General features: G+C 35.7%; 2 protein-coding genes across 2 annotated transcripts in view; both read right to left on the bottom strand.

Moving 5' to 3' along the window:
* LOC141738361 (lipoxygenase homology domain-containing protein 1-like) overlaps positions 1-14,289 on the bottom strand; it is a 179,590-nt gene extending 165,301 nt beyond the window's left edge. The window contains exons 1-2 of the mRNA XM_074573557.1: positions 13,651-14,289; positions 12,124-12,295 (exon numbers count right to left, since the gene is read on the bottom strand). Coding sequence (XP_074429658.1) covers positions 12,124-12,295; positions 13,651-14,289 — 811 coding nt within the window. The remainder of the gene's footprint in view (positions 1-12,123; positions 12,296-13,650) is intronic.
* Positions 1,473-9,254, bottom strand: LOC141738193 (oxygen-regulated protein 1-like). The gene is made up of 4 exons (XM_074573385.1): positions 7,412-9,254; positions 4,646-7,255; positions 3,938-4,603; positions 1,473-1,597 (listed from the first exon to the last, which is right to left on the bottom strand). The coding sequence occupies exons 1-4, from the start codon at positions 9,252-9,254 to the stop codon at positions 1,473-1,475; spliced, it is 5,244 nt and encodes a 1,747-aa protein (XP_074429486.1).
* Positions 14,290-19,733: the final 5,444 nt, after the last annotated feature.

The following is a 19,733-nucleotide window of genomic DNA, read 5'->3' as shown; positions in this document are numbered from 1 at the left end:
AAGCATTATATGAGAAATTAGTAGCTAAAATGGAGAAGTGGATTAGTGCAAGACTGTAGAGTAACAAAATAACTAGCTAAACGGGATATTATATACTTGTGCAGAAATTAGAAGTATTAATTATAGGGATAGTAGTAAGTTTCTCAGGAATCAGCGCTGGAATTTATCTGGATTTCATATTTTCATCAATATACAGCATAAAGCAGGTAATTTCTGTGATACGGTTGCTAAGAATTATCAAAGAATAAGAGGATCAGAAAATCCACAGTAGTAGAAAAGAGATAATATATAACTGCATAAAGTGCAAGGAAATGTATTTTTAAAATACTACCAAAACTTAATGCTATGAACAGGGAATTTATCACTTAAAAAAAATAGAAAAGGAATGAGTCATCAATGTGACTGTAAGATGCACCAAGAGAGAGATTTCTAAGTGGAGATATTTTACTGTCAGTGTCCCAGAGTTCATTCTTTTAAATACTGCATAAAGTTCTGGTAACCATACTGAAAAAAAAAAAAAGATTTATTGAAACTTGAAAAGGTCCTGAGAAAGACAACCACGATGATTAGAGGAAATGGAGAATATGTTTATGTAGGATAAAAAGTGAAGAGAATCTATGATTTTGTTGATAGATGCCAAAGAGAAAAAGACTTATCTAAGTAAATGACAACGATGGCTTCGTGACACAGGCATATAAACTAACCATGACTAGGCTTAGGATAGAAATTAGAAAACAGTTAGGACAAACATCAGAAGGAGGAGTCAAGCTCTGTAACATCCTTCCAGTGGAAGCTGCAATGACTACAGCTAACAAATATTAAAATGAGATTTAGTAATTAAATGGAATTACTTACCTAATTGTGTGGTTTCTTTCTAGCAGGAGACTAAATTAGATAAACTGGAACTTCCTGGGACTGTGGTCTATATGTTAAGTTGGCTGTTTCTCTTTTAATAATGGCAAGATAAAAACTGAATTCCTTCTAGAAGAATGGCATAATCTATATAAAGCCCTTGAATGCCTGCTAGATTGTTTTCTATCATGTTCTTCACGCATTATTTAATATGCTTCTCACTTCCAAATATATTTTATCCTGACTTATTCAGAAAGACTCTATGCCTTTTGGAGTTAATTTGCAGGATTAAGCTACCTATATAAAGTAGCTCATATTACTCCTCCTGGTGTTTTTCCCTCTGTCAATCAGTACATTGCTCTAGTCAACAGCATTGTGAGGTTCTCTCTTCAGGCTTCTCCAATCTTACTTAATGAAAGCAATTTTATTTCATCTGCGTATCTCAGCCACTTAATATTCTATATCTTCCCCAAACCATTAATGAATATGTAAACCCTATGACAGTATGGTACTTCTCATTGTTGACCTTTTGTCCTGCTCTGAGGTGACCATTTTATTCCTTCTCTTCCAGTTAATATACTGAGACCAGAAGCAAGTCTTTCAATGATATAACAATCATTTCACCACTCGCTGTAGTCTCTGCTAATTGTAACCTCAGGCAGTACATCACGTCTCACCTTCTGAGTGCTTAGTTTGCTCAGTAACCCTATAACAAGCATCTGATTAAAGGTTCTTGAACCTTGATCTGAAAAAGTTAAGGTACTGTGAATGCAGCACAGGGTGCTGTGAATCCAGAAGAAAGACTGCAAGTGATGGAGACATATATATAGCTGTTAATTTGCCTATCTAACATTTAGATATTATTTGAACATAGAACCCTGGGACTCAGAATGGTATGTGGCATTTGGTTGGATTCTAGTAATTTTGAGCTTCATTTTCCAAACATAGGTTTTATTTCTGCATTGATGTGTAAATTGACATGTAAAAGGATGAAAAAATACTATTGAGACTCTTCACCTGGAGCAGTTCTAAAACATGCGAAGGAGGACACCAAAAAATGTGGAGATCGAAGGAAGAACATCAGAAACATGGTGAGCACAGGAAATAACACACAGCTATTTGGTGTGGAATACATTAGACGATAGATGATGTAGCTTTAGGGTTGTAAGTTTATTACATAGAATACACTGCTTCAAACAACAGAAACATATTGGTTATTTATGGGGCAATACATCTGCCACCGGACTCCTAAAAAGAATTGAAGAGTGCTTCTAGATTTCCTTCCTGTACTGCAAGCCCCTTTTGCTCCAGATCCAACATCATCTTCCCCTCCATGTGCCTTCTGTCACACAGGGAGACAATCAAAGCTTCTGGGACAAAAGGGATTTGTGTCAGCCTTTAATTAGGTCCCCAATCTGGATAACCAATGGATCATCATAGGATTGGGCTTATCGCCGCATATATATGCCAGTTAGTCTAGACACAGCCTCTGAGAGTACTGAATGGCCAAATTCTCATTCTCTAACTGAAAAACAATACCTTCCTTCTTCAGGTATATCTCTGACTTCATTGACATTGAAGCAAGGTACTATGCAGTTAGGGATTAAAATCTAACTAAAAAAAATGAAATACTCTGCCTAAGCACAATATACATTAAATATTTTCCAATTTGATATTTAAAATAATTTACTGAAAATTGTAAACCATATGTAAGTGCTTACTACACACACAGAATATTAAAAAATGCTGTAAACATGTATCCAAAATAATTCTAATAACAGATTGAAAGATCCTGAAACGTATTACATACCCCTTGTATTCTCATAATACAACATATTTACAAAAAACAAACAAACAAAGAAACAAAAAGAGACATGGACCACCTTTAAAGTACAGAGGTTAAAGAAGAACACACAACTAAACCTTGTAGTGTACGTAGAACAATTTTAAGAGTAAGTGGTGGTGCCTTAGAAGCGAATATGGCAAGGGCAGTCAGGAATTCGGTTGACACACAGTCTCCCTTCTCAGTTCCTGTGGAAACCCAGCAGTAATAAATACACTCCTTTTCTAGTATCCTCTGGGTAAAAAAGGAAAACTTCATTTGGGATATGGGTGATCCTATATACAGACTGAAAGATCTCTGATCTGAAAGATCGCATAACTAATCTGAAGTTGCCCTTTAAAAAGTGACATAACAATTTGATAATGTTAATCTATATATAATTAACATGACTACTGTTTCCTACTTTTCATTGTATTACAGCATTTGAATAGTATTTCCTACTTTTAATTTCAAATTAAATACATCAGTTGATTTTATTCTGGATAAAGCATTTCTACTGAAAGACAATTCTCAAACCCTTTCCCAAATGTCATGAAATACAGGAGTCTCATCTTATAACTTGGGTACCTATTTTAAATTTCAGTTCTCTGTTCTAACGAGCAGTAGTTGTTTCTTTACAAATAAGATGGTTGGTATATAACTGAATATTTCTGAACGGATAACACTTCAGGGAAAAACTGTTTTTAACCAAGAAATCACTGTCTTAGAACAGCTTTTCTTCCTATATTAGTTCCCACAAAAATCTAAGTAATTATCTATATTTCAGCAATGATATGCAATTGTGATTTACATTTATCTGTCTGGGCTGTATTCACATTGGGAGTTTTATTGGGTCTGGCATTCAGCAGTTTATTTTGTGATTATTTTTTTCTGAAGATGTTTTCACTAATCTAGTGTTATAGAGATTCCAAGATCTCTATTAAAAGTCTTTCTTATCTTTGCTGTTTCCATTGTCCATTGAACAAAACCAAACTTCTTGTTCTTGTTCTTGATCTTGTTTTTGTTGTTGTTCTTCTTCTTGTTTTTCTTCTTCTTCTTCCATAGGAAAGGCATTTTCATTTTTCAGATTTTCAGAGGCATTATGTTCAACATTATTTAAAGAAGTGTCACACTTCAGAAATATTTCAGAATGACAGGTTTCTGCTGGATCTGACAACATGGGGAAAAAATTTTCTCCAAAAATATGAATTAGGCTTATTCTTAGTGTTTGGCATATTTTTGGCTTTCTATTGGGTAGCTCACTATCTGTGCCTATCACAAGATCACTGGGTATGTGTTTGGATACGTCATTTTGACAATTGCTGATTTCCACGGGTTTTACACTCATATCTTCTATAACATGTGACTTCCCTAAACTGCTTGTGTCTTTCAGAGTTGAAGATGCAAGTATCCCAAAGTTACTAATAAAATCTAAGGTGTTATTAGCATAAAACCTATTAAAAATATTATTGGCAATCTTATTGATACAGTTATTCTTCAGAGTCACATTATTATTGTCGTCTGTTATTAAATCTTTGCCTGACCATTGTAAATGTCCACTCTTTTTGGCCAACAAACATAGACCCAGCTGGTTCTCAATATCAGACGCTTTTTGGTAGGCATATCCTCTCTGTTCCTCATTAATTGGTGTTACTGTCACCATCAGTATTGGACAATGTTGGCCACATATAGCATGGAGTTTATCCAGAGAATCTTCTTCCTGAAGAGCACTTCTGTTGACATTACTAACATCAGTTGGCTGAGACTGTACAGGTTCATCATTTAAAGGCCGTTCCAATGGATGCACCTTGTTGTCAGGCAATCTAAATTCTACAGATGTAAAGGCTGGAAAATTGGTATCAGCCTGTGTGGAAATCCGTGCAGAAGTAGAACCTACCATGACTGATGATTTGATCTTTTCTTTGTTTGCTGCAGGAAGGGAAGTGGTCTTACCATTGCGGCTAGGTTTACTTTTTGTACTTATGTTATCCTCAAAGGGGTCTGAATCACTATTATGAGGTATATTGAAGTAGTTGCAAAAATTTTCAGAGGGTTTAGCCATGTCTTCAAGTTCTGAAGAAGAGCCTTCATTGAGGACTGGGTACTGATTCAGATTGCCAAAGTGCGAGTATGGAACATCATCACTGTTAGTATCAAGGACTGTGTCTGTTGATGTCGTATCCAAATTACCATACATTCCAATCCGTTCAGGTGGTGATCTTCTTATCAAATGATTTTCTTTGAGAAGCCATTTGCCTTTATCTATCAATATTCCTTCATCTTCATTAGCTTGTACGCTAGGTTGATGCTGCTGCTTTGGAGATTCCCCTGAATGGTCATTCCCCTGAATTGTATCTTCTCTGTTAAGAGTAGGTTGTGGCGTTGGTAAAGGAGTATTTTCTGTTCTTGATACAGTGTCATCTTTGTTTATGTTTACTGCAAATTCTTGTGATGGTAGTGAAGAATGTGACAGTTTCTCGGCAGAACAAGACCTAGGTTTTTGAGAAAAATAAATGTTTTTTTCCACTTCTGCAGAGTGGAATTCTTCAGTATCCTTCTGAAATACTTTTGACATATAAGGAAATCCTTTGTGAAAGTCAGGCTTAAATGAAGCTTCCGTCTTGCCATAAAGTCGTTCAATGGTTCTTTTTACATAGCCAGTATTATAATGTTTTTCAAGTATTGCTTCCTCCCCACTTTCATTGGTCCAATCACTGGATACTCTGAAGTTATAATCACTCTCTTCAGTATCTGGTCTGTAGTCTGACCAGTCTGAAGTAGCAGGACTTTTTAAGCATTTTTTTAATTGAGAAGCGTCTGAACACATTTTATCCTCCGGTTCTTCCACTTGCAACTTCTGTTCTCCTTCGCTCATATCACTTTCTGTAATTTGCTTTGATTCATAACAAAATGATAATGGAGACACTGTAGATAACCTCTCAGAGGTTTCCTCACAAGTTTCTGCATCTTCCTTGTCTTTCTGTACAGAATAATCCTCATTATTATATTCTACAGAGGTTTCAGCAGCTAGTTCAAGTTGGTTATTTGTTTTTTTGTCATTACCTGCTGACTTTGGATCATCTTCACTTTTATAAGTAGTAACATGTATAATATCTTTTTCACCTTCTAACTCAGAAGTATCCTGATCTAAAATACCATTTTTATCATTAGAAGTTACGCTATGAACTGTTGAGTCAGGTTCTACTGAAGTTTCTGACTCTTCATTAGTGAATGAAGTATCAGTGTTTTTATCTTGAGATTCTGCATGTAGGCTGGCAGGCATTTCTTCATTTCTTTCAGGTGGCTCTACAGCTGATGCAAGGCTACAGGTATTTGAATTAGTATTGGCATGTTGACAATCTAGCTGTGTTTTGGGAGCATCCAAGTCTAAAGTCTCTGTATCTTTCTGTATATCAAAACAGCTTTTTAATTCACTAGTCAGTTTTAGAGCTTCTTCAGAATTTACACTGTCCTTTGGAACACAAGGCTCGACTGATTTTTCATTTTCATGCCAATGTATACCATTATGAATTTCAGCTGTGGGCACATTCTCATGGCAACATGTGGGGTCCTGCTTTTTGAGTTCCCTCCCAAATTCTAATAAGTTATTTTCTGTTGATTGTTGAAAATGTGAGAAGGCAGCCTTCAGTTCATCAACTTTTTCTATCACTGTAGTTTGTTTCAGAAATTGTAACTGCGTAAATATTTCAGAACAGCTGCAGGAAGTTTTTTGCATGTCATCGTTAATTGTGCCAATCAAACCCTCTCTCAGATTCAGTACAAGTAGCCAAGCTAGGAGGATATTGGAGGAAGAACCAAAAGCTGAAGGAGAAAGGTCTGAAAGGCTGCAGGCTTTTCCTATACATCCACTGTGTTCTTTCTGGAGACCAAGCAAAGTTGATTGTAGCTCATGCAGCAACATGCTAGACATGCAATTATTCTGAACATCAGTTCCCATTTTCTCATTGACAATTGTGCAATCAACTTGAACAGCAACTTCAGATTTTCTTTGACATGGGTTGCTATCTTGAATATTAACTTCTGACATCTTTTTATCATTGTCATGCATTTCATGAAACAAGTGTAACTTACCATCATGATGAAATTCCGACTTTACGGAATACTTGGCTTCTTCTACTATAGTTGTATTAGCATGAATCAGAGAGTCAGTTTGTTTTTCACCTGAATCTTTGACTGGTTCTTCTAAAGTTTCCAAATCACAAATAGGCTTTAATGTTTTTTTGGTTAGATTATGCTCGACCAGATGGTTTTTGCCAGTCACATGCACTTTATTTGTGATAAATCTTGTTTCTTTATCTATAAAAGCCTCAGTATTTTCTTTAGGAAAATCACAGACATTGCTGTTCTCTACCTTCCCTTCTTTTTTATTTATAGGGGGTAAGACAGAATTTGGTAAGAAGTTTTTCAGCCAAGTTTGGACATAGTTTTCAAGTGAATGCTCAACAACCTCCTCTTGAAAACCCTCATGTTTTAGAGCATCTGGTGTAATGGCTCTCTCTGACGTATTTAACTTATATGCACCTTTACCTAGATTTTTCTTCATCCTCTTTTGCTTTTTCTCTTTATTTGATGACAAATTTTCCAAAATATTCTTTTCCTTTTCTTTTTCAAAGTTAAGATTGTTTGGCACTTCTGACAATGGCTTTGAAATCGTTGATAAGTTAGGTATCTGTTCAAAAGAATTAGTTGTGAGATGTGTGCCTTCTTTCTCAGTACTCAGTGTATCCTGACTGTGTTCAGATTCATTGTTTGAATCAACCACCATTAGACCATCTTCACTCTTTGGAGATGAAACTAAACTATTTTTTTTGCCTGACTTCAATTTCACCTTGGCCAACTTGTTTTTATTACTTCTTGGTTTTTTATTAGATGATATTCCTTTTTGTTCCACTGAATCCTGGTGACTGAACTCATCCTCAGGACATACGCTTTTGTCTGAATTGACAGACCCATCATTGTTTTTTACAAAAATATCTGTTCCTTCTTTCTGAGGCATCTCGGAATAATGATCCATAGCCTGTGTTGTGGAATCCTGTGTGGTTTTGCTTGTGATATGCATTCCCTCACTTTTAATTATTCCTGAAATATCTTGATCTTTTTGATTTTCATAGGTAGCTTGTTCAAGAAAGTTAGATGATTTTCTCTTCTTCTTCTTTTTGGTGAGGGAAAATGCAGATTGGCTGTCATCAATGACATGTGTTGGCATCACAGGTTCAGTACTGACACTGCTTTGGTTCTCACTTTCAGTGACAGGAAAGAATCCAGTTTTTGAATTTATTTTCTCAATTGGAGCTTTACTACATGGAGATACCATCTTCATCTGGTCATGTTCAGGACAGGCTGAATGCACTAAATCTTGAGAAACAGGTAATAAATCAGCAGCTTTGCATTTTCTTTCTTCACCTTTTGACTGACATAATTCTGAATATCTAATGAAAGAACTCAGTGATCTTTTTATTTGTTTAATATCACATGACTTAATATCATGGATGTGGTCTGCAGAACCTGGCCTAGCTGCCTGGTAAATTTTTGATGAATGTGTGAAACCACTGATGTTTGCTTTGCAGGTTGATACTAAACTATTATATGTACCTTGTTCCACAACTGATTTCTCTAATATATTCTGTACCAATTCATCCTTGTCCTGCACTTCTAATGTCTTCCTATTTGTGGTTTCTATTAAATCATGACTTTTGTGGCTTACTTTAAAAAGCATTTCTTCTTTTATATTCTCTGAAGAAAGCTTTAATAAATCATTGTCATTTATATCACTAAACTTTGGATTACTGACACTTGATTTTTTTGTGCTGGAATGAGCTACCATGCAATACTCAGATTTATTTTCTCCATTCTGTATTTCCTCACTGTAGGAAAACTGTCCTATTGTCTTCTCCTGAACCTCTTTCTCAGATACCAAGGTGACACTTTCAACTACTGCTTTCTTTTGTCTAACACGCCTTGGCCCAGGGGTGGGAGGCCTATAAAAGCGGGGCCTGATATTATCCTCAGGTACGTTGCTTACATCTAGATCTGCAGAATTGTTCTTACAGATATTACAACCAGCATTTTTTAAATCAGACTCTGATTCTTTGTCTGACACTTCTGCATTGAATTGCTGTAATGAGTCTCTGTCTTCTTTATTGTAGCTCTCCAAAAATGGAGTATCTCTTGGTTTTATGTGTTCTGATACATTTACATCTGATAAGCAGTCTTCTGCATGCATTGCAGAATTGAAAATGGTGGTATTTTTGTCATCACAAAGGCCAGCACGACTTACAGTGGTTGTCCATTTAATAGTTTCTTCCTCTTTAATTTTGAATCGAACTTTCATTTCCACTGTGATACTGCCATCTTGATTAAGGTGAACTGATTTCTCAATGTCATCTTCATACTGTGCCACAGATAAGTCTTCACCAGTAACTATTTGATTTCCTCCTATACTGTTATGACTGTCAGGAACATAGGAAGAATCTGAGTTGTTATCATTTGAGTTGTTATCATTGCTGGACCCTTTATCAGAAGAAATTGAGAATGTCTGAGATCTTGAGCTAGAGACCATTTCAGCTCTCGCTACCAATAATTACATTGAAAGAACCCAAATTCATTCAGTAGGTGGAAAGCAAAGCAGACAAACATCATGTGCAAGGATCCAGATGGTGAGACAGCAGACAGGCAGCAAAGGAAGAGAAAAGAAGAAAGGACAAAAATTAGTACAGAAGAAGCTAATGAAGTTTGTTTATTTTATCAGAGTATTAGAAAGTAAAGAGAAAAAATATGGCTAATTTTGATACTCATTTTAAGAAGTTGGTAGAGACCGAAATATAATCAATTTTTAATAGAGTCAAACATTTAACTACTTTTCCACTTAATATTATTTTGCAACAGGCTTTTTTCTAATGCCAGAGCTATAGTCTTATTTGAAGCTCCAAAGCCTAAAAAAGTACTAAATGTTCTCATTTTATACTTAGTTGGTAGCTGAGATTGCCTTGAAGCTTTCAAGAGATTCAGAGGCCTGCGCTCGTTTGGGCTTCAAGCTACCGACTTTACATCTTCTACATGTCAGCAATCATTAATATATCATTTCCTATTAGTCCTTAAAGTTAGTGCTAAAATGTGTCAGTCAAGGTGAACATATATCTACCTGGGCTTAATCCAACAATCTGCAGCATATGAGTAATTACTGTGAGTAGTGTCACTGACACACGTGAATAAAGGGTACAGATCCAGTCCCCTGGAGTGACCTTCTATAGAGACGTGAAAATGGAAGCACTTTAACTTCTTGTAAAATCTGAATTTAAATCATGACATTCTGAGGTACGTTTTGTGCTACAGTACTGTAGACAATGGTGCAAAACTCAGTAAAGCCAATGAGAATACTTCCAGACTTCAATGAATTTTGAGTATGGCCAAACATGTGTTTGCATACACATTAAATATTCCCCAAAATATTATTTGATTACTCGGTAATAACTTGGGCTTTAAAAAAATTATACCTCATCTCTCTCTAGTAGTTGTCACTGAAGAGGTAAGAAATAAAAGAAAATGAGATGAAAATAAAGTTTTGCTGTCTTCCAAGAAGTTCTGCATGTGCGAGTGAAACAGTGCGTGTACACCCACACAAAGACAACCTCAACTGCTACTGATACGTAAATATACAGAAGCCACCATTTAATAGAAAGGTTTCACTTGCAGAAAGGTATTTTAACACATGTGATATTAACTTATCTACATTGCTTGAATGTAAGCTTTTTTTTTTTCGCTCAAGTGAGTCACAAATGGTCTCATATCAAGACTTTCACAGTTAACACATTACTGCTATAGATGCATGTCTATAATTTCAAGGCAGAGTGCCTTGCAAGTTTCCTATGCATATGTTTTCCCATGAACTGAATCAGAAATAAAAGTCTGTATTAACTCTTCTAACACAGACCAGACCTTATGTTTCCCAAAGTAAAAATCTCTCCTTTTCTGTCTTCATGAAATGGAACTGGAACAAAGTGCCTGAAATTTTATTTTTCAGGCTCTCACATCATCAATAGTGTCTCCTACACAGGATACTTTTGAATTTCTCAGGTTATAGACAAAAAGAGGTTGGTTTTTTCTCTCTTTTTCTGTAGTTGCTGTTAACTAAGGATTAGAAGAGGGAGCTTATCGGATTCTCATCTACTCACATTTTCTACCATTGCAAGGCTCAATCTCTGGCTCAAAGCAAAATTTGTGTAGGATTTTTTATTTCTGCAGAACTTTCATTCTCAAAGTGTTCCTATTCATTCTCTCTTGAGCACCAATTATGCTCTACAAACAGCTCTCAAGCAGTGCAAGTCAGAGAACATGAAGGCTGAGAAAAACTAAAATTAATAGTTTGGTGGGGACATAATAAACTGTGAGGGATGTGGAAGAAAGTCCTTCAAGTAAATGGGAGCTGGGTGTCTTACGTATCAGTGTGCTCCATGACATAGTCAAGATTACCGAGGAAAATCTCAGTACAGAAACAATTACAGTGTTCGCTGGGCTCTCCAGTACAGCATGCAGATATATCAAGAGTACAAGGTACCTCTGTATTAAACAAGTTTCCCTCTAGCCAGTACGTCTGCCTTACAGGATGTTCTGATGCCAAGGATTCCCACATGACCTAAAGCTCTGCTACTGCAGCATTTTGTTTCCCTCAGCCACAAGCTATTCAGCTAGCCTGGCTTCTCTCCAGCAGCTCTTTGTGTTCTTGATCATCCACAGGCCACCTCACACTCTTACTGACCTTGTCAGTGGCACAACTCCATGAGCAGTCAAAGGGAAAGTACATAACTGTGTACCTTTTCCCAAACGTAACCAAAACACAAATATCACAGCCATGAGTATATAGGAAAAGATGACACCCTGTTTACACACAAGCATCTTCAAAAACATGATGAGTTTGTGAGTAGACAGTGCTATAATATTTTTCCTGTTTATGTGGAGCATGGGACATGGGAAGAAGTGAAATTGACAGTGACAAGTCAAACCTCCTCTCACTAAGGTAAGTTCTGAAACCTGCACAAAAGTTTTGCTCAAGAAATGCAGTGAGTTAAGAGCCCGAATTAACCTTTGGGTTTTATTTTACCACGGCTGTTATTAACTGTGACACACAAAAAAATAACAACTATGACAATCAAGTGCATTAAAATAAAATATAGATTTGCATCCATGTTCTAAATAAGTCCATTTGAAAGAAAACATTCATACCAGCTAAGTACTTAGCAGAAACTTACATTTTTAAAAAAAACATTAACACTTTGATATTTCTTATGCCTGTAGAGGAGTCAGAGCAGACATAAACAGTTTGAACTGGCCATTTTGAATATCCTTGATCCTAGAAAGATGGTCAGGGTTTATGTCTTATGTTGAGAGAGATAAACTGATTAATAAAATACAAATTAATTCAAAGAACTTACTATTTTCACTTTCTGACTTGGCATTTGATTTTGGGTACACACGATTTGCAATTCCAAGCAACTTAGCAGGCTGTGAATACCCAAGAGATTCATAATTGCTTGGTTTAAAAGGCTCTCTCCCTGCTGCGACTACAGCTCCAGTGCACAATATCAGGGCCTGAAGATTAGCAACCTGGGGAAAAAAAAAAAGTAACATTAAATTCTCTGCCTTAGTAACCACAAAAAATAATGTAAGAGATTTATCCCTTTCATGCTTTAATATCTTCACTTCTTAGTCTCTACGTTAGTTTGCAGTGGGCTATTAAATATGTATCACAGCACAGAATTAATTTTTCAATTCCTATAAGGCACTTCCTATCTCTGTAAGGGTATGCCTTGTTATATAAATATATTAGAAAAAGACTTCAAGAAGCAACACTTCTTATAATTTAAGTGTTTGCATATGTAATTTTGTTTCATCATTGCACAATGACTGTTCATAGCCATGAAATAAGAATGTGCATTTGGAGGTAAGTATACTTACAAACCTGTGTTTGGAAGAGGAAAGGGGAAATTCAGAATATACCACAAGTACTTGGCCTGTACTGCCTCAGAGGAATAGGGCAGAATCACAGGGCAATATATGTTGGAAAAGACGTCTGGAGGTCATGTAGTCAAACCATCTGCTCAAAGCAGGTCTGACTGGATCAAGGAGCTCAGAGCCTTGTCTAACTGTTTTGAATTTATGTTCCAAAATATATTGCAAGATAAGGTTAACAAACTGCACTTCATGGACTTACAGGTTATAGGGACAGTTTCACAACCAAATACAGAATTTCATCAAATGGAGGGTAAACACAAGATTTCCCTTGAAGTCTTAGAGTTCTGCATGGAATTCTTTTTCTAGATACCCGTTAAGTATAGTCACAAGTGCTTTTCTGTGGTTAAACAACACACAGATAAAACACTAAGTGAAACAAAACTATATAAAACAGCATGTGAGATGAAAATCAGGATTATTAGTGCTGCACCAACTGGATTTAGAGGTACAGAACCTGCTCCCTGGGTTGAAAACTATAATAGACAATCAGGTGTCATAATTCCAAGTCATTCATGGCAAAAGACTCTGCATTTGTGTGATAAAATATGTGTGGTGCTGCTATTAGGTGCTACTTATCATATTTTTAAAACATTAAAAATCACAGATAAATGGCATTAAGACTACAGGAAGTTTCTGTGTAAAAGGGTAAAACTATAGAATTGACAGCATGCCTGAAAGAGGCCTGAGTAAGAAAAAGTGATTTTTCATGATGACTTAAAACAAAATGTCCTCGCTTCTCTCTGATCGCAAGATTCCAGTATATTTCCTCCAAACTAGTAGCCTTTCTGAAGTGGAAAAGACATAGAAGGGTAACAGCTGAAATCAAGCACATCAGATCTTACACTAGGCCAGTATCCCAGGCTTATAGTTGAAAAAGTCACCTTTTTAATTAAAAATAATCTAGAAGCAACCATAGAAAAACTGCCAGTACTCATCTTTATTCTCACCTTTCTGCCATCGGTGGTATATAGCTTCACAACTGGGTATTGCATTAATTCACTCATATAATCCAGAAAGGCCTCAAAGGTTTGTGTATTCTTCTTTCCCAGAACTATGGTGCGCCTGAGTCTTACATCCCCGTTTTTGTAAACAAGCATCTTTCTGGGAGTTGTTATTTTGCTTTCTCGATGGCCAAATCCATCTTCATTCTCCCTTGCTAACTGCACAGCTCGACGACGAGCACTGACAGGTCTACTGATCTGCCAGGGCAGTGGCTTTTTGCTAGCCCGCTCTAGGTTGATGGGCTTCATTTTCCTCTGATGGGAGCAAATATAAGACTTTCCATCTTCAAGATCCTCCAAATTGGTGATGCTGTGTCTCCCTTTCGGTGTACTAATATTCCTTACTCCAAAAGGTAATGGGACTCGTTTGGATAAACTGTCCAGCAAGGCATCAAACGTTTTATAAGACCGGTTATTAATGACCATTTTGATTCCATTAAACTGAGGATCTCCACTTTTGTAGAAACAGATCCGTTTTGCCACCACAGGTTCAGTAACATTGAAGTGGCGCGTGGATAAACTCTGTTCACTCTCGGAGGAGTTTGGCTGATTCACCGAGTAACTAGTTGAAGGCGTTTCACTCATTTTGACAGCAATCTGGAAGGAAGAGGAGATGGATGTAAAACTTTCCTTATGACTAGTAATGATGCAGTCTTCATTTTGAAAGATGCAGAAAGAGAATTTATAAGAAACCAACAGCAGCAAGTTGTGCCAAAACCCATTGGATTTAAATGGATCCAAGCTGTTATCTCTGAATTCCACAAAGACTCCAGTACTGTCGGATTAAGTTAGCATGGCTCTACTTGCAAATATTCCCAAAACTCTCCAATGTAATTTCAAATCTCTTATCATTTTGGTACAAGAGACCTTTCCTTAGAAGGAGGTACTTTGTCAGTCCATAATTAGATGTTTTCTTTCTTGAGGATGAAGCTAATGACAACATTTTATATTTAATATATGAGCAAAATCTTTATGAGGAGAGAGCAATTTGTTCCTAGGCATGGCCTAAAACAACAAAACTGAAAGACAATAAATTCATTCTGAATTCTAGTTTTATACCAGGGCAAATCCATTGGAGTCAGAGAAAAGGCTCCTGATGTACTACGCTGTAAACTACACCAGAGTAAGGCCCAAAACATGTTTTAGAGTTAAGTTGCATCATAAATTGACAGATCATTTGCTTTTCTATTCTAAGTTTTATATTTCGTGATACATAAACCACTACAATATTTGCATTTAATCTGAGGGGAAAAGTACTGATCAACTAAGACTTTTTTTAGTAAGAGAAAAGTCTTTAAATCCTTTAGAGATATACACAGATTTCAGGTATTCTTCAGTAGAATTAGCCTTTAAATTGAAACATTTAAACACCGGTCTTTTAAGCAACAGATTATTTCTGACAACTATATTGATAGTCTTCATGGTTGAAAATAGAGCACTCTCCCTACAATCTTTCCATTTGAATCCAATCTACTTGCAGATACTGTAAAGACAACCCCTTAAATGAATAAAATCGCTTTATCTTAATGGTTGGCGTGCTATGCCTGGAACACAGGGCAGAAACGGCTAGTCAACTAATCAGCTTCAAGAAAGCAGTTTATTAGTAGAGTTTTACTGAAAAGCTGTACAGCAGTCTTAGGGAATATGTTTGTCACCAAAATAATATAAATTAAATTCTTTGACAATGTAACCTTGACGTAGCTGCCGTATTGACTAATGAAACAATCTCTTCTGGCTACTACATATTTTTCTTAATGAAGCTATGGAAAACAATATTTTGACATATTTTACTACAACATACAACAGTTCTGAAACTGATAAGAAAATGTTACCTTTTTTCAAGACAGTCAACGTTTAAATAAAGCCAGATTTGACACGATTTTATCTTACTGTGTTCTTACAGCTTTTCTGAAAATGCACTGGTTTCAGCTTGGGTGTTTTACCTTCTACTGAGAGTTAATAACTTTTTTAAAGTTCATTATTTTGAACAATGATCAGAGCACAGGAAGGAAAGTCTCCTTTTAATACATTATTTATGCTGTAAATTGTACTCATTCTAAGAGCTGAAACTGAAAAATAACCAAACGGGTCTGCACTAGGATGATGTACACAAAGATTGATCTAGGTAATACAATTCCATTTAAAATAAAATAATTAAAATAAAACCAAACCCCCCCAAAGCAAAAACAAAACAACAAAAAAAACCAAAACCAAAACCAAAATAAACCCTGTAAGTATTTATTAAGGAATATGCAGGAAGAAATTTTCAACCTTGGCTGCAGCAACTTAAACAACCCAGTCCATGATGGCTAGTGAAATGGCTTACTTTCTGTGGTAGGGAGGAGCTCCACTTCTACTGAAATCACTGAGAGCTATAGTTGTTCACCTTTTTTGACACATCTATTCATTAGCTGCCTAATTTTCGTTACACTTCTAAACTGAGAGGTTGACAGGTGAGTTAAAACTAGGGGCACAATTTGAAACAGCCATTTTATGCCTCATGCGTCATTCTGTTTATACTGATACTCCTAGAGGAAATCCATAAGGGCATTTTTAATGGTAGCTCCAACACAAACTTTCCTACTCTCTTCGCAGAGCAAATGTTCTACTCCAATGGAAGCAGCAATGACAGTAGTAAAGTTCTTGAGTGAACTGAATGTCCTGTTACCCCATTGAACTGGCCAAGAAGACTTGAACTCGCTAACAGAGTCCAGTCCAGGATCTCTAGGGAAGGGGAGAAAACTGTTAAATCATCGTCAATAATGGCCAGAGGCAGAAATGAACAGACACAGCTCCTCAGCTACTCTGTACTACGACTTCTCACCCTTTATGAAAATGGAGCGGAATTTCATCTAACTGTACGATTATTCATTCTTACAACAGATAAAATAGGTGGATTTTCTCATGAGACTACTGATAATAATCGCTTCTGAATTAGCCTCTCAGAAGTTGTTCTGGAAATTTGTACTTGAGCAAAACATTCAGTTACATAAGCAGCAACATTTGGAAGAGAAATACAATGTATTTTATATGAAGATAATTATTAGATTAATCTTGACACTGTGGAAGTAACAAAATCCAAAACAAACAAAGAGAATACACATATAAAGAAAAAAGACAGTTTTCATTATAAACACGAAATAATTTGAATTCACAAAAGTAACTACGAAAAAGAGGTTTTCGTCAGTAAACCATAAGATGAATGATAAAAAAAGATAGTTTTGGCAGAGAACTGATGGCTGCATAGCACACAATGTATGAGTACTTTCTAATATTAATTTTAATAGTGGAAATTGCTTACGCATCTTTCAGATACCTTATAATTGCATCTTACAAATAGCAAGCATTTCAAAAAATGAATATATTGTAGAAGTTGCTATTTCTTACTATAGGTGATCATGCCGTAATAGCTTCATTTCATCTTAAACATAGTATTGATTTTCATACTTAAATGATTTTGTTCTTAAATTAAGAAAGGGATGATATTACATGATACAGAATGTCTATTAAGATATTTTGTCAATTACAATGTTAAGAATTTTATTCTGCAAGAAAATCAAACAGAATTCAGAATGGAATCCCTTTGCCTGCATTCTCATAAACGAAACCACACATTCAAAATTTATGCACAAAATTGCTAAATTTTATACAGACACTAAGTGGAACACTTTGTTCTAAATATATAAGATTATGTCTAATGCCATATAGCTGGGAAGTATTACATATAATTTCATCATACTCACCCACAGTCACATCCTATGTAAATAAAAGAGTAGTTAGCTTGTTTTCAGAGATTTATAAATTGTACATGTGATTGTCTATGCCATATGAAATGAACATCCTTAGTCTTATTCCAAGTGCACTCAGCTAGAAAAAACATCATAATCCATTTCCTTAATCTCAGCTAATGTTAATCACCAGACCAGGTTCACCTCAGGTAGCCATTGTTTAGAGCAGAGTGTCTAGCATCTCATTCAGCAAGTCCTCTTATATTATTTTTAAACTCTATTTACCTTTTAAATATTTCATTTATATAATTTTCTGTTTACTTAGATTGCTCAAGAGCCTCATAGAACCACATAAAATAAAAATGTGGGTGGGGAACGTAGGTCATCTGATCTATTTTTTTGCCAGTGTAGGGTTATCCTTCAAACTAAATTCTTTAGTGATATAAATTTTAAATATGTTAAAATGGATCTTCTACCACTCACCTTCTAAGACTATTTATTAACTATCTCATGGCATTAATTCTTGTTTTTGTTCAATCATTTGGTCAAGATGATCCACTTTGTGCTAAAGATTCTGCTGTATTTCCTCTATTCAGCTATCACAATGAAAATAGTTCCACAGTTTCTTTCACAACACTCAACAAAACAGGACAGTCTGAAGGAGTTTTGTCATCTATGAGGCATTCTTCATTTCAACATATGGGAAAAAGGGCAACGCAATGATTATAAATGTGTGTGAATATAGTTTATGAAGAAACAGGAGGATTACGTCTAACTGTAGCTTAATTATACCACAGAATGTGTTGGGCTTTTTTCTTTTTCCAGTGGAAATACTCTATCTCCGGATGGTAACTGTTCCATCTAATTGCTACCAGATGTATAATCCGATTTGGAGCTTCTTTGCTTAATCAGGATTATAGCAAGCTCTCAAAACTAGCTGTGTAGAACAGTAACAAAACCACTGCTCAGTAGACACTACCACCGCATACCATAATAACTATTTTCCTTAGTAGAGAATTCAACATTTACTGAAGTTTTAAAATACTGCTTCAGTTAAGCTTTCATAAGGTGCACAGGCACAAACATTAAATGATAAACTTGCACAGATATTTTGCTATACACATTGCTTTCTTAAATAATATATTAAGAAATATATTTAATATAATAAATAATATATTAAGAAATAATACTGTATTAAAAATATATTTAGGTCCTTATTCTGTTTTGGCTAATGTACTGATTATATTCCAGTGAGTATTCTGTTGGTTACGCTTGTTCAGAAGATGAACAAGTGCAAATTCTATGTGTTATTCTGATGTTTTATTATTTAAACACTTATACAGGAACTTTTCTAGAGTCGGTGCAGGATTTAAGATATCATTGCTACCCTCATTAGCTTTCCAGTGCATGCAAAGCCACTTTCAATAGCCAGCTAATCCATCAGTAGCTTCTGTGTACCACTAGAATTTGGGACCCAAGAGAAAATACTTCTGGACCTGGTGAAGACGATAAACAAGTGTCACCATTTGACAGTGTGAACGCCCCTTAATTCTCTAAAACTTCAAAAGGCTTACAAAGCTTCTGTCCGGACATATGTAACTTAAAAGCCCCAACTACATTCCTTCTTATACTACAAACACTGCATATGTTCTGAAAAGATAGAAAAATTGTCAACTTTATAGTAAAAATAGCATCAATAAGAATTCCGTTTAATTCAGATTTAAAGCTAACAAGCCACACAAAGTTATCACAATCCTATAGCAATCAATATCGGCACAAAACCTCCTTTCATCCGTTGGGCAGCTGACTGACATCCACGGAACTCCTAAAATGTTGTAATAATAATTTAGCCTTAATATTTGGAGAACAGTTGTTCTTTCTATATAAACCATTTGGAAAGAAAAATTGGGGAATACAAAATTAGTCCAGAAAATTTAAGAAGGCAAAATCAGGTCCCATGAGAAAAAATATCAGTGATTAAAACCGTAATTGCAAGCAGGATTACAATTTTCTGGGTTGCTGTCATTCTGACTTTTGAATTACGTGCCTGTTTATCTCCAATACATCTTCTGTTCTCAGTTCTGATACTAAACCTTATGTTTAACCTGTACTCCATATCCCTCTTGGTCCTATTTTTTTGAAAGGGTTATTGACTGGTCAGTAACTGAGGCAGTCACCAACTTCACTTATTGTCTCTCATTGAAAAGAACAGAGAAAAGCCGTGTTTGGCTCTTTTGGCTCTTTGTGAACGCAGTGACAGGTAAGTACAAAGGATCTACTCTAATGATCACAGGCATCAGT

This window comes from Larus michahellis, chromosome 2 (genome assembly GCF_964199755.1).
Source record: "Larus michahellis chromosome 2, bLarMic1.1, whole genome shotgun sequence".
NCBI classification, from domain to species: Eukaryota; Metazoa; Chordata; class Aves; order Charadriiformes; family Laridae; genus Larus; species Larus michahellis.
The sequence above is the reverse complement of the archived record's forward strand: the minus strand, read 5'-3'. Positions and strand labels throughout refer to the sequence as shown.